Source organism: Leuresthes tenuis, unplaced genomic scaffold, assembly GCF_036924035.1.
Source record: "Leuresthes tenuis unplaced genomic scaffold, fLeuTen1.0.hap1 SCAF_1, whole genome shotgun sequence".
Classification (NCBI taxonomy): domain Eukaryota; kingdom Metazoa; phylum Chordata; class Actinopteri; order Atheriniformes; family Atherinopsidae; genus Leuresthes; species Leuresthes tenuis.
Genome location: NW_027325355.1, coordinates 39,719,079 through 39,732,791, shown reverse-complemented (window position 1 = coordinate 39,732,791; position 13,713 = coordinate 39,719,079). Strand labels below are relative to the sequence as shown.

The window sequence follows — 13,713 nt, the reverse complement described above, 5'->3', positions numbered from 1 at the left end:
TGCCATGTCGTCCTCTATAGTGTCAAAGAATGAAATTGGTGCAGAATAATAATTTAAAAAATAAATAAATAAATGTCCCAAACCATAAAACTAGAGCCAGATTGCTTAAAAAACAAAACCGAAAACCATTTACATCAATTGTTTGAATGTGTTCACAAAAATGCTGACATCAATTAATTCATATTCAGCTGATGAAAAGTTTTTGCACCTGCCAGGTCCGTCTGTTCTGTGGGTGGATTATTTCACAATCAATAACAAACAAAAAAGCAACTATCACCAATCCAGGCATTTCGGTTTGCCTCGACTGGCAGGACTTTGTTCTCATGTTTATTGAATGCGACTGCTCCAGGACTAAATATGATCACAGTAATCTGTCCCAAACAGAACCATCTCCCCTCGAGCCACAGAGGACGACATCGGTGTTATCGGTACAAAGTACGGACCACGACATGTCTGGCTAACTTACAAAAACAAGTAACTTACTGCCAGGCTACGCCCTGTTACGTGTTAAACTGGATGATACAAGGTGACAGTTTTTCTTTAAAAAAGCAAAAGTAGATTTATTGTTTCTGCCAGGTCTGTATGCACACAAAATGACATTTACATTCATAGTATTCTTTGATTGTTGGTAAGGTAGTAAATGGGCTCATTTCTCAGTTTCGTTAGATGACTTTTCTCTCCACATATTAGCAACAGATTAACTGAGCATAGATTAGGTTTGACATGGTAGTAAATTCTCAGTCCACACCAGGAACTGGGATGATGGTGTTGTTAGCTCCAACTCTTGACCTGTCAGGTTTGCTGGGTTGTTAACAGACAGGTGTAACCACACCGACGGACTGAGGTCCAATAAACTTAAAACTACAGAGTACCAAAACTTAAGCAGTGACAGTGCAATAGAAATCCAGACTGCACTCTTGACTCCGTGTTGCAGGTAAACTGGGGTACACCAAACAAAAGACTGCAGCGTGAGCTGAGCTTCCTCCTGCAAGGCTACGCCAGAAACGTGCTCACCCAGGTTATTACTCGTCTAATGGCTGTATACGTTGGCACAAGAAAAACTCTATGGCTGTATCTGAGAGTCTCTTCAGTGGCCAGTCTACATGTGTAGAGAACATCATTGTTGGTGTTGTACTTCCAACTGCACTGAGAAATAAACACTGGTTTTTATTTGGAATTGTCGACACAGGAAGACAAGGAAATAAAATGCTTCAAACAATCATGGCAACCTGTGGCCAAAAAACAAACATTCTGAAAATGTCTAAGTGCACTTACACAGCTCTGACAAGATTTTAACCTAACCTGCGGAGTCCGCCCCCACCCCACCAGAAAAACTGGAAAAAGGCCCAAGAACATCAATGAAAAACAGCATTCTGACAATGTGCCATTTTGGACCAGAGGACAGTAATGTTCAAATGCTTACCTTGATTAAAAATGCCTTGCCTTTGTGAACAGAGAAAGCAGTGGTAGTGAGTGGAATGGTCAGTGAAGCTCTTTCCTTTGTGGGGAATACAATAGCGTGTAGTAAAGACTAATCTAACACTGGAGAAAGTTTCAATGATGTGATAGATCGGGGTTACTTTAGCGTGGTCTTTTTTTGGAATTACCTGGGATTATATTGGCTTGACACTGTCCCAAATTTTTATTGATTAAGTGTAACCCCCCCCCCCCTTTCCCGTAGCAGGGAAGCCATTATAACAGACAGGCATGAAAATAACCTTTTTAACCTTAAAATAAATAATAAGGAAAGTGATGCTCTCTGTACATGGAAAAATAAGGGGAGGCTGTCACACCCTCACATACAGTGGATGTGGAAGTGGATACTGATGCAGGATGATGCAGGCACAGTAGCACAACTGCTAGAGCGCTCAATGAGAACCATTTGTCCTTTCATTGTGGACTTATTTTTTCTGCTAAACATACCCTGGTCTGTCTTTTGTCACCTTTTAGATTGTGTCTTATAAAGGAAGGGCAGGGCAGGGCTTGATGGGCTGTCTGAGAAGGAGTCTGTTTGTAGCAGGGGCTCAGAGCATGCCAAACCCTTTGGCATAGGTGATGGCTTTCAGCAGTCTCTCTCTCAGCTTTTCCTTGCTGCTGTACTCGGGAAGAAGCAGTACATTAAAGCAAGTGTGAGACGTCGGTAACCTGCCAAGACAAAACAACACAGCAGGTCAAATTATAGGGGATCATTTTCAAAAGGTGATTTTTCCAGTTTCAACTGAGCAATAAAGCTGCACTGCTATGTTGTAACAAAGCGCTCAGCAGCCATAGAACTTCAACAGAGGAGGAAGTTACATTAGGTAGTTCTCCTGCATTGTATTGAGGGACTAATGTCATGCTAACATTACAGTGCCATGCTGTGTGCTACGGCTGATGAAGGCAGAGCTCAACAGTAAGTAATTCAAACACGTACCAAGGATCCAAGGTAGAGATCACTGGTCTAACACAATGGCATGGAGGAAACCCTCTAGCCTGACCTAGTGTCTGAAACCTCAAGGAACAGTTTTTTTCTACTTTTAGCCAAATAACTTCGTTGTAAGTGTAGTGTGAGGTCGGTGAAACCCGAGGCCCTGAATGAAGTCGAGACTCTCCTCCCGGGGTAGTTTCACAGCCAGGTAGGTGTACAATTCAAATTACAATGAGCTACATGTCCCACGGATTGGGGCGTTGGTCAGCAACACACACAATCAAAAGAAAGTGTGAAAGTCCCAACAACAGCGTGTAAGCCTGAGACTCTCCAGCAGTTAATTACAACTGAAAAGGCCTTCTGAAGGAGAGCTGCCTTCAAATTCAAGCACTAAGTGTTAGCTTAACTCGCAATCGTAAAAACGTTAGTTGTGGTAAAAACATGGCAAAGGAAAGGAGGTGCATGTGATCCACAGCTTTCAACATCATTTGATTAAATTGGATAGAGGAACTGTTGTGTGATGGGGCCACATGATGGATGGATTCTCACGACAGTACAATGTTGGCCGCCATAGCACCAAAGCCTTTAAGTGACAACGAGAGAAACATGGCAAAAATCAAAAGGCCCAGTACTCAAAACTCATGGTTTGGTCTGTACTTCGGCTATTACTTAACTTATTATTATTATTATTATTATATTAAAACCATTGTTGCTTTAACTGTTTAAGCACTCAAATGGAAGCATGGTGACAACAAGAGAACAGAATAACCCAGTTGTCCTGAGATGAGCTGATGTAAGCTGACATAAAAATGTTTGAAGCAAACGTTTTCTTTTCTACATGCAGCAGTTATGCTTAGAAAGCCCTCAGCATCCTCAGCATGTTTTTTATAACCATAGCTTACTTTAGCGCTGCTGTTTCATCAGAGCCCTTGAAATGAACCTCTTCAAAAAGTGTAGGGTCTAAACACCCAAGCAGCATTTTTCCACCTCTCATTTTGCCGTTGATGTAAAGAAATGTTGAGAACTGAAATGCGAAGGGCTCTGAAGACTTTCTGAAGCCAGCGGAGGAGCATTGCAGCTGGAGCTAGGGTGCAGGATGATGAAAGACCCCGCTCACCTGTCTGTGTCAGGGCCATTCTTGGCAATGATCATCTTCAGCTTGCCCAGCCCCCCCACAGGTGCTCTGTCAGTGCCAGTGGTGAACTGCAGGAAGAGGCGCTTCTGCTCCTCACCAAATGAGTGCAATGTTTCCCAAAACTCCCTGCAGTACAAAAAAAACACTTCACAATGCGTCCATGGTGACATAAAACAGACAAATGCAGCAGAATGACAACGACTTCAACCATCATGTGTGGCTGTGTCATAACTCTTGTCAGGTGCTGCACAGATTCCATATCCAACGCTACAGAATGCATAATAAGTTTCCCTGAAACAGCGGCAGCATTTGGTTAACAGTTGTCCAATGAACTGATGGAGAAAGTCTTACCGAACATATAGTGCTTTACTAAATCATTCAAAAGTGAATAACGGACAGAGGTGCATGCATATGTACTCAATCGCTCAAACTTAGTACTTTGTACAGGCACCTTTCGCAGCAACTGAAGCTGCTGGTCTCTCTGTGGATCTGCCACATCGAGCCCATTCTATTGGGGTTTTTGCCCATTCTTCAAAGCAAAACTGCTCCAGCTGTTAAGATGAATGAGGTCTTTACCTCATGTCACAGCCTCAGCTGGATTAAAGCCTGGGCTTTTACTTTGACAATTTCCAACCCATTAAAACGTTTCCCCTTAAACCACTTCAGTGTTGATTTAGCATCATGCTTAGGATCATTGTCCTGGAAGCTGAACCAGCACCATCCATCATTTCCACAATTCTGAGCGGTTTCCCGGTCCCTGCTGATGAAAAAGCTCCCCAAAGCATCATGCTCCACTGTGGGAATGGTGTTTTTGGGCTGATGAGAGGTGTTGGGTTTAGCATTTTCCTTGATGGCCAAAAAGTTTCATTCTTGGCTCATCTGAGGATCAACTTACAGGTTAGTTGAGTCTCCCAAAAGCGTTTTCGTGAAATTCTTAACAGGCAATGACTTTTTTTCTGGCAAAATGGGTGAATAAGTAAGCACACACCACTTTATTTATTCACTTTCAGGGTGGAGCTGGACTCAAGTACTGATAAAAACAGTAAAAAGGGTTTCTTACTTGATAATTCGAGAATCTTTGTTATAACCGCCATCGTATTCTGTCGTTTCCTCCAGTGCTAGGAAGTCCAGGTTCTGCAGTATGGAACGATGGAAAAAAGATTGACTTTGAATTCAGCATTAAGTAGCCAAACAAATATACTCATTTAAGCATAGTGAAAAGCACATCTCACCCTGCTTCCACAGATTAGGAGCTCAATTTCCTCAGGTCTGAAGAGGTATTTAAGCGGCGACTCGTTGGTGACCATGTGGAAGCCTCTCCTGAATGCTTTGAACTGTTTCTCTACACTTTTGTTCAAAATATAGTCGGAATACTGTGCAACAAACTCCTGCAGAAACACAAGAACAAGAGCAGATATTTTTTCAGTCAAGCTTTTAGGACTGTGTTGTTGGTACATTCTCCACTGAAACATCTGCTTAAGGTCCAAAACACTGCCAGCAATCCAAATTCTATCTTACTTTTGTTTTACCTGGCTGTGAGATGCAATACATCATTCATCTATAAAGCTCTTATTGGAAAGCTACAATATGATTTAGCAGCGCTGCTAAATCATGTCCAACCAATCTGCTAACTGGCAGGACACTTGCCTCCACTTGTTGTGGGCATTACTTTGTGGCACGGTTGCATTAACTCTCCAGTCTCTCACTCATATCAAACACAGATGCGCAAGTACGAACACACAAACACACACACCAGATTCTCCCTCCTTACTGGTGTTTCATTAGACATGACCATTTAAAAGAGGAGATAAAATGAAAAATATTTCAGTCGTATTGGTGCAACGAGCGCGACCTGTCCAGGGTGTACCCTGCCTCTCGCTCAGTGACGGCTGGGATAGGCTCCAGCCCCCCCCCCCACGACCCTACAGTTGGATTAAGAAAATGAATGGATGGTGCAAGGAGCTGTAAAATACTGTAAAAATGTTGCAAAATATGACTAAGCTGTTGCAGTTTGGAGGAGCGCTTAGAACAACTCAAAACTATGTTAGGTTAGTTAATTAAGTAGCCAGCCAGGTGTTGAACATCAGCTAGTGTTCATGTGCAGTGAGGGGAAAAGATGAGTGTTTGTCTGCGGCCAAGCTGGTCGACGCTGCCAGCTGCAGGAGATACAGACAATGAGGCTGCCATTGATGCAGTTACAAATTAATGTCAAAATAGACTGTCACTGTCAAAGTCACAGATCGGATCCATCATTTCTGTAGCTGAACAGCGTATGAAACAGCAGGAGATGATAGAAGCTGCCGACAGGAAAGAGTAAAGGATTCTGGGAAGACTTTTAGAGTGGAATGAAGTGGATCAGCTGTTCATCACTGCAGCATGTGTCAAACTGCAGCAACACAGATAAGACACACAACTTTGCTGTGTGTGCGTTTGTCAAAATTTAGCAGATGTTTTTAACCAAAGCGACTTCCAAGCATAGACGGATTACCGCATAGTGGGCGTGTGGCCATGGGCACCGGAGCCAATAGGGGCCCTTGGCCTTCAGAGGTGTTTTTTTGGTACAATTTTAAAAAAATATTGGAATTAATGTGGTTTTGAAAATGTAGCATGATAATGAAATAATTTGAATGTTTTAGAAATGATAAGATTGATCAGTAAAGTGTGATGACACAACGCTGCGTCTTTAAAATGGAGAAGCGGGCGCTCGGTGGATCAACTGTAAGGAAGTTAGTCAGCTGTCTCAGCCACAGAACTGATGCATACAAGCAGCTGTGTGAGCTCTTTGGTGTTCTCTTCATGCCAGAAAACACATCTGAGTTCATTAACAAAGCGAACACACTTGCCTTTGCCTATGCCGCTGACTTGGACAGACATATGTAAATTCATGGTGTCCTCTACATGGCAGGTGCCAAACAAAACAGACCTTAACTGTGCGTGTTGCCTGGTGTTGCTGTGTGAGTAATGGGAAGAGCGTGCACTGTTTGCATGTGGAGGCAGGGGCACGAGGCCAGTTTGTGTCCAGGGCCCGTAGTCATGATAATCCGTCTATGCTTACAAGTGAGACGTAGAGGTGATTATTGAGCAGTTTTTGCCCTGAATGAGTTTGCAAGAGGCTTTTAATTCCAAATGACTCGACTGTCTCTCGCATCTCTTTGGATGCAGCCTGAACCTGCAGTCTTACTCCTTCCGGCCCATTAGATCACATACTTTTAAGATCTGCCACAGAATTCAATGTATAAATTGCAGCTATGGAATATGCTGCAGTGCTGAGAATGCAGTGATGGAGAGTTTCAAAATAAATGTGTCATGTTTTCTGTCAGACTTACCTTTCTGTTTTCATTTGTGACTGGAATCTTGTCCCCATTTTCCCTTAAATCGTACATAAGTGGGTTACCAAACAAGTCTGTCTGGGAGATCTGGAAAGTGATCATCATGTCCTCCTCCACACTGCCCTCATACTCCAGCAACTCCTTCAGACTCTGGTGCAAAACCTTTTAAACACAGTTAACCGTGAGTTGTTATATAGAACTGCCTTTTAAAAGTTACTTCTAACCGCAAACAGTCAATAAAGTGATAAAGCATCCACATTGAAAGAGAAACTGGAACATTTGAGGTAACACTTACCGGGTTAGCATCGGCTAAATCCCTGAAAGTTCCTTTCTTGCCCATCAACTTTCTATACACCACCATGGGAAAGTGCACATCCAGGATACAGTTGTTATAGATGGCCAAACCGAGAACAATGCCAATGAGAGTGTACTGGCCGTCGTTTTCAAATGATGAAGGGTTGAACCAAAACAGTTTGGTGCGCTCATCGTACGTGAACATGCCTACAGGAGAGCCAACAGATGAATGAATGAGAGGCAGCTGGATTGTCATCTTAACGTAGACGACTGGAGTCCTAAAGAATCTCACTGAACTCATGAAGCACCTACTTGGGAACCACTGTTCTGCTATCAGGCCCTTTTACCTCTTGTTGACCGACATATTCAAGAAGTCAGTATTCAGCCATCTTTTGCAGCAATCAAAGTCTCCTACCGTACGTCTCTGTGAGATGGCCATATGTAGTTTTTGCCCGTTCTTCAAAACAAAACTGCTCCAGCTCTTAAGTGGAATGACTTCTGCTGGTGTACAGCAAACTTTTATATTCATGCTGCAGATTCTTAACTGGACGGAGGTATAGGCCATTCCAACACATTAAAATGTTCCCCCTTAAACCATCCAAGAGCTGTTTTAGCCATACGCTTGAAGGTAAGCCCCCATCCTAATCTCAAATGCCTTGAAGAGTGAAACAGGTTCCCTTAAGAGGTTCCTTTCACTTGGTATTGGAAATTGTTTGACTAATAACCACACATGCTCGGCCAGTTACCCTCATCGCACTGCTTCACTTTTTAAACTTTTGAAATGCTTTAATAACCTGGAAGGAATTGTTCTGGATGTCAGTCTTGTTGGCTTTTTTGTAGAAGTTCCACACAGAAGTGTTTAATAGCTGCAGTCTTTTCCTTTGCATGTTTAGCATCTTACTAACAGATGCTAACAGACCCAAAATCCTAAGTTCAGAACCGTGGCTGTGGTGAAACACTCTTCTGTTGCTCATTAGTTGTGCATTAGCTTGGTGCATTGCTGCATTCTTGTGGTGGCAGTAACACATCACCACCAGCTGCCTGACCTGTCATAAGTTCACTGTCATTTGAGAGCGGTAGACCCAGTGAACTTTTTCTTTTCTTTAACAGATGTATCAAACAGTTTGTGACAAGAATGACAGCGTATAACTTATCTGGCATGATATTAATTAGCGTAGTGCAAAATAAGAAAGCTTTGTACAAAGGGTGACTTGGCGTGACGCTTGCATGTGTGCATAACATGAGCATAAGCATCTGTACGTGTCGCTGCGTTTATAAATAACATTGTGCCTGCAATCAGAAATAGCAGGCAACACAAGGAAAAGCCAGTCAGCCTCGAAAAGGGCATTGAAAACACTGACTGTTCGCAAAAGCTGCTACATATACATCAAGGCAGTACGAGGATATTAACTTCCAGGGGAAATAAGACAAGATGGTGCATTTGAGCTTTCACTGTGTGGTGGAGAGTGTCTGCAGCCATCTGTTGGCTCAATGCTGGGGACTGCTCTGGAGCCCCTGGAGCTGACTGTGCAAAGAAGAATGCGGCACGAGTTGACGAACATAATGGGCAATATGCAAACCCTCCACTCAAACAGCAGCGTGTTCAGTAACAGGCCTCTTAAGCTCCACTGCAGCAAAGACTGCAACAGGAGATCTTCCTGGCCAGCAGCAATTGCAATTCAAAACTGCTTATGATTAATTACTATTGATTATTATTGACTATTAATTACAAATAAAAAAAATACTAGTTCACATTCTGATTAATACATTATATATAAATATGTAAATATGCTGTAACTTCCTCCGTACCTGCATTGTTCGTTTCATAACTGGTGTTTTGCATTTCCTGACAGTATTGTATGTAAAATGAAAAATATACAAAACTGTGATGAAAACCTTAAAGGTTTGAAGTGTATTTTAAAACCTAGTCGATGTGCTCTCTTACCAATATCAGGGTTGAAGATCTCCTCAACCACAAGCTGAAAGAATTCTTTGGAAACGCCTCCTTCATCAACACCTTGCTCTCCTTCAAACTCCACATACAGCTGCTTCTTCAAGTCTGCAGGATTTTCCATCGCTATCATTTCCAGCTACAAGAACACAATGAATGAATCAGACCAGCACCAAGTACAAAAAGCCATTCAAAAGCGTATGTACCAAACTCCCCAAACATACCCGAACCAGAGCGTCATCAATGATGTGGTCTCTGCGCACTTTCAGCCTCAGGTAAGGGTTGAGCTGCTGACCCTGCACCAAGCTGTACAGGACTGTGATCCGCCGCTCGCTGTACATGCGAATACGGTTGTCGTAGTACAGACCCAGGTTCTTGGTGACTGCATTTAGGATGAAGGGGCAGGTCATGAAAGAGAACTTATTTTCTGTCTCCACCTTGAAGAAAGTGTAATCCTTGTCCATTTCCAAAACCTCATTCAGAGGCTCATTGACGAACTCTTCAAAGGGAATGAGTGGTCGCCGGCAATCACTAGTGCGGATTCCCAACTCCGTCTCCAGGGGGTCCACTCGAGGGCCCTTCTTGTTCCGGCGTTCCTCACCCAGCAGCTCTTGCAGAGTTAGTTCACTGGACTCTGGAATAGGCTCGTCGTCCTCTTCTTCGTTGTGTTCCATGTCAAGGTCACCCCCCAGCACGTTTGCATAGTAAACGATCTTCAAGCACTTGGTCGCCGCCACAACTGCGTCATCATCGTTGACCAGGTTTCGACTGTTAAACTCGTTACTGATCACCTTGTAGGTAATAAGCTGCTGGAAGGTCTCCATCATACGTCGGATTTGCTCAGCGCTATAGTGAGACCACAAGCGTGCCAACTTAGCCTGAGCTGCAAGTGGAAGCTTGCTCATGGCCTTACAGAATTGTGGCAGAGCAATCTCTAGGTACTCTGGGCTGTGAAGGTTGCTGTTCTCCATCACTATAACAAATAAGTTTAGATAGTTTGGGTCTCTTGAATAGACATTGTGGTAAGTCAGGTCACACTCTACATTAGGTGAGAGGTAGACCAAAGCATTCAAAAAGGCAGCCTCTATCTTCTCATTGGACAGGAGGCGCTCGTAGACCCGCCGCACAGCTTCAATGTCCACTGACACCTCATCAGGGGCCAGTTTTTGGACATCGTTTTCCCCTGAGGATCCCTCCCCAAGCCTTGATGAAGAGGAGGAGGTGGGGGAGTCTTCCTCCATAGCTGTGGCAGAGCACGCAGCTGCCTCCTTCTCATCCTCATCCTTGTCCTCATCTTTACCTTGGAGGGATTTCAGCTCTTCCTTGGTATGAGGTTTGGACCTCCGGAAGCTCTGCACCAGGCCCTCCGAACTGGAGAAAACTCGACCTATTACCCGGATCAGAGGGGAGTAGTCCTCTTTCTCGCCGCAGATGTCTAAGATCTCATACACTTTCTCCTCTGTCAGGTAATTTACATCTACACACAGAAACAAGTAACATATGATGAAATTTAAGAAAGCAGAAAACAGATCAAACTCTCCATGTCAAACCAAACTGAATGAGTAAGCACAGCTCTACCTCAATCATCAACAGCGCTTAAGTTCTCACCTTTGAAATTGTCTCGTACAGCATTGACATCTTTATGGTTCATCTTCCTATTAGTGCAGCCTGAGTTGCTGTGAGCGCTACTCTCCAGGTAGGTGGAAGCAGTGCCTTTCTTCGAGGGGTGTGGGTCACATAGTTTGGCATTTCCCTTGTAGAGCTCCAGAGCTTTGACCGCTGCTGTATTATTATCCATGCGGCTGAATCCCACTGATGAGGCACACCATGGGTTGGAGCAAGACTCATTCCCACAGCCCTCTGTTAACTGGTGGTAATAGCGCTCTATTAGATGTTTAGCAGCTGCTCGCTTCCTGTGTTCAGATATAAAGCACAACCAGTTAGAATACTTCTTGAATTCAATGTATTTACTGTAACAAGACAAGTGCAATATAGGATGATGAAGACAACGATAATGATTAGTTTCACCAACTACCTGTAGTCAATACCAACACATCTATGTCAGCTTCTTCTTACTCATGTTTCATTTTTACCAACTTAAACTGAAAATACACACAAGTTAAATGCTTATGCTTGATCTTAAAGTCCAGTAAATGGATCATTTCAATGAATGAAACCAAACTTTGAAAGTATAAAATTATGCTTTTACAATTTCAAAACAGATACAAAGCCTTTGGCTTTAAGAGCGCTGGCACTATCATGTCTACATGTCTTAATAATATAATCACTATCAATCAGTGAATAAAGAGAGGGAAATAATAAAAGACAAAAAAAAGAGTTCTGCAAACCACGTTGAGGGGGTATTTAAACATATGCTTATAGCATTATAAATGCACGAATAAAAAGTAGTTCAACTTACATTCGGCTTGCTTCTGGGTTTTCTATGTCAGGCTCCTCGTTTTCTCTAAAAGAGCAAACAACAATGAAAAGAACTACAAGGTAAGGAACTGCAAGATATGCTGCACCAGCATAATTCAAGCAATCCCGGCTGACTTTATATTAGCTACATTGGGAATTCAGTAAGAACATCTTCTAATCTATAACTTCAATCCTCCTCAAGAATGATAAGAAAATGACAACCTTGTAAAAAGCAACACCAGAGTCGGTCACTTACAGCTAGGAGCGACCACCAGGTTAGCTGTACGAGAACTAGCGTCACAGTAACTAAATCATGTTAAAGATATAGCTTTGGTTAATAATCATATTCCGATTTTACCTTGAAAATATATAAACTGCATTTTCAGAGGGACAACGTGGCTGGTTAGGCAAAAGAACTGTCACGAACCTGGACATTCTGACGGTCCTTAACAAGCTAATAAAGCAAACATCTAGCCTACTAGACGAATTTCAGCTATTTTTTCATGCAGAACTGACGTTTCCAATGTAACGTTAAAGCAAAATTCGTATTGATCAACCAGTGCTTAGTGAGAACTTCGCCTAAAAACAGAGATTAAAACATGAGAACATTTGTATTTATACACCTATCAACCACAGCTAGCTAGCTAGTTAGCTGCCTCTTTACGTGTTTCTCCCAACAACCCCCGGCATCCCCGACTCTTTCCTCTTGGCGTCCCCACCTATCAGGTCCTCTTGCGGGGCTAGTCTCGGCCTGTGGTGTCGCACACTCACAGTCCTCCTTCTCGTCGGAATTCATACGAGACTTTATCCTCAGTTGTTTTGTTATCTGTTGCTGTTTATGAATGTTTTAGTCCTCTGCAGGCTATATATAACTTTAAAAGCACGATTATTTAAGACTAGTTTAGAGGCGACAACGCTCTGTCTATGCCAAACTTCATTCAAGGCCTTCTTACTGCTGCCTCTATCCTCCGCCTGAGATTTGCAGCCATGTTGACTTCGCCAGAAGCCAACATCCCACAATGCTTTGCGCTTAAGCTTCAAAATCTGCTGGTGTGGATCTGGGTACTACAAGGAACCGGACACCTCTGGTACCGCCGATGCATCACGAAAAGCATTGCGGGGAACAGTATCATATGATATATAGTTTATGCTTTTATTAATCCATTTCCCATACCTACTGTTGTAGTATTGTTATATTAGGTTTTTTCACAATAGGTTTACAGTTTTAGCAGTTTGTGTTACATCATTAATTGAGCCAAGGGAATAAGCTAATTTCCCCAGTAATAGATAGGACTCCACAATGATATGGAGGAGACCTACGATTATGCTGTTTGTGACCATGAACGCGCATCTAGAAGATCTAAAAAAATTTAAAAAAAAAAAAACAAGTTAAAGATTTTATTCATAGTGGCAGAGACAGAGATAATGCAGCACAGTTATGTCTCTCAATACACCACCCAGTGAAACTGGCAAAAGCAAAGTAAATCAATCAGAGACCCAATTTAAGTATATTTCAAATGAATCTACAACATTAAACTATTTTGCATCAAGCTACATCCACCTTTCTGCTAAGCTGTTTACATAGATGCTGATCATGCTGATAGAACTCTATTTTACGGTGGATGCTACAAGGTTTTTTTTTCTCAATGTACTGATTTGATTTACTATAGTTAATTCCAAGACCCACATATTTGTAAATGAGCGCACGGTTAAGAAGCCACCTCATAAAACTCTGACATAAATTGAATGCAGTAATCGTTGTTAACCCAGTTACTGCAGGATTGGAGTAATTGGTTACGTTTTAGACAAGAACACAATGAACAAATGTTTAATTTTCCACTGGAACTGCTGTCAATGGAATTTATTTTTTTACTTGTTTATCTAATTTTCTTCCTTTCCTTGTTCTGAAACCACTTTGTATTCAGCACTCAGCAGCCTCACTTTAAAACCCTATTCCCTTTATTCAAGGGATTTAAATAATACGTAGGTGGTCTTTCAGTGTGGCTTAGGATAGACTGCGACCAGCTTGCAATGTGAGTGCGGACAAAATTATCCGGACCTCGTGGCATTCGCTTTTTTGATCTGAATGTATCCTTATTGTGTTCTCACCTGCATTTAACGCTGTCCATCTGTCCCTGGATCACCCAGAATGCATGTTAGTTCCAGATCTAAACAGAGA

At 42.5% G+C, this 13,713-nt stretch overlaps 1 protein-coding gene across 2 annotated transcripts; it reads right to left on the bottom strand.

Moving 5' to 3' along the window:
- Positions 1-533: 533 nt before the first annotated feature.
- Positions 534-12,546, bottom strand: LOC140290301 (ubiquitin-protein ligase E3A). 2 transcript variants are annotated; one of them, XM_072379339.1, is made up of 11 exons: positions 12,254-12,546; positions 11,536-11,580; positions 10,725-11,029; positions 9,341-10,593; positions 9,111-9,255; positions 7,167-7,372; positions 6,869-7,033; positions 4,775-4,930; positions 4,603-4,676; positions 3,525-3,668; positions 534-2,145 (listed from the first exon to the last, which is right to left on the bottom strand). In XM_072379339.1, exons 1-11 carry the CDS (start codon positions 12,328-12,330, stop codon positions 2,025-2,027), a joined length of 2,691 nt encoding a protein of 896 aa, XP_072235440.1. In that variant the 5' UTR covers positions 12,331-12,546; the 3' UTR covers positions 534-2,024. The 2 variants fall into 2 exon arrangements, with proteins under 2 accessions (XP_072235440.1, XP_072235441.1); XM_072379340.1 differs by having other exon boundaries at positions 12,488-12,527.
- Positions 12,547-13,713: the final 1,167 nt, after the last annotated feature.

Bases quoted from the DNA above. Each gene is read 5' to 3' on its own strand.
- LOC140290301 (XM_072379339.1), bottom strand. From the start codon at position 12,330: ATGAATTCCGACGAGAAGGAGGACTGTGAGTGTGCGACACCACAGGCC. The intron at 10,594-10,724 runs GTGAGAACTTAA...TTCTGTGTGTAG, and splicing joins TGTACGAGACAATTTCAAAG to ATGTAAATTACCTGACAGAG. The intron at 3,669-4,602 runs GTAAGAAACCCT...TTTGTACTGCAG, and splicing joins AAAGATTCTCGAATTATCAA to GGAGTTTTGGGAAACATTGC.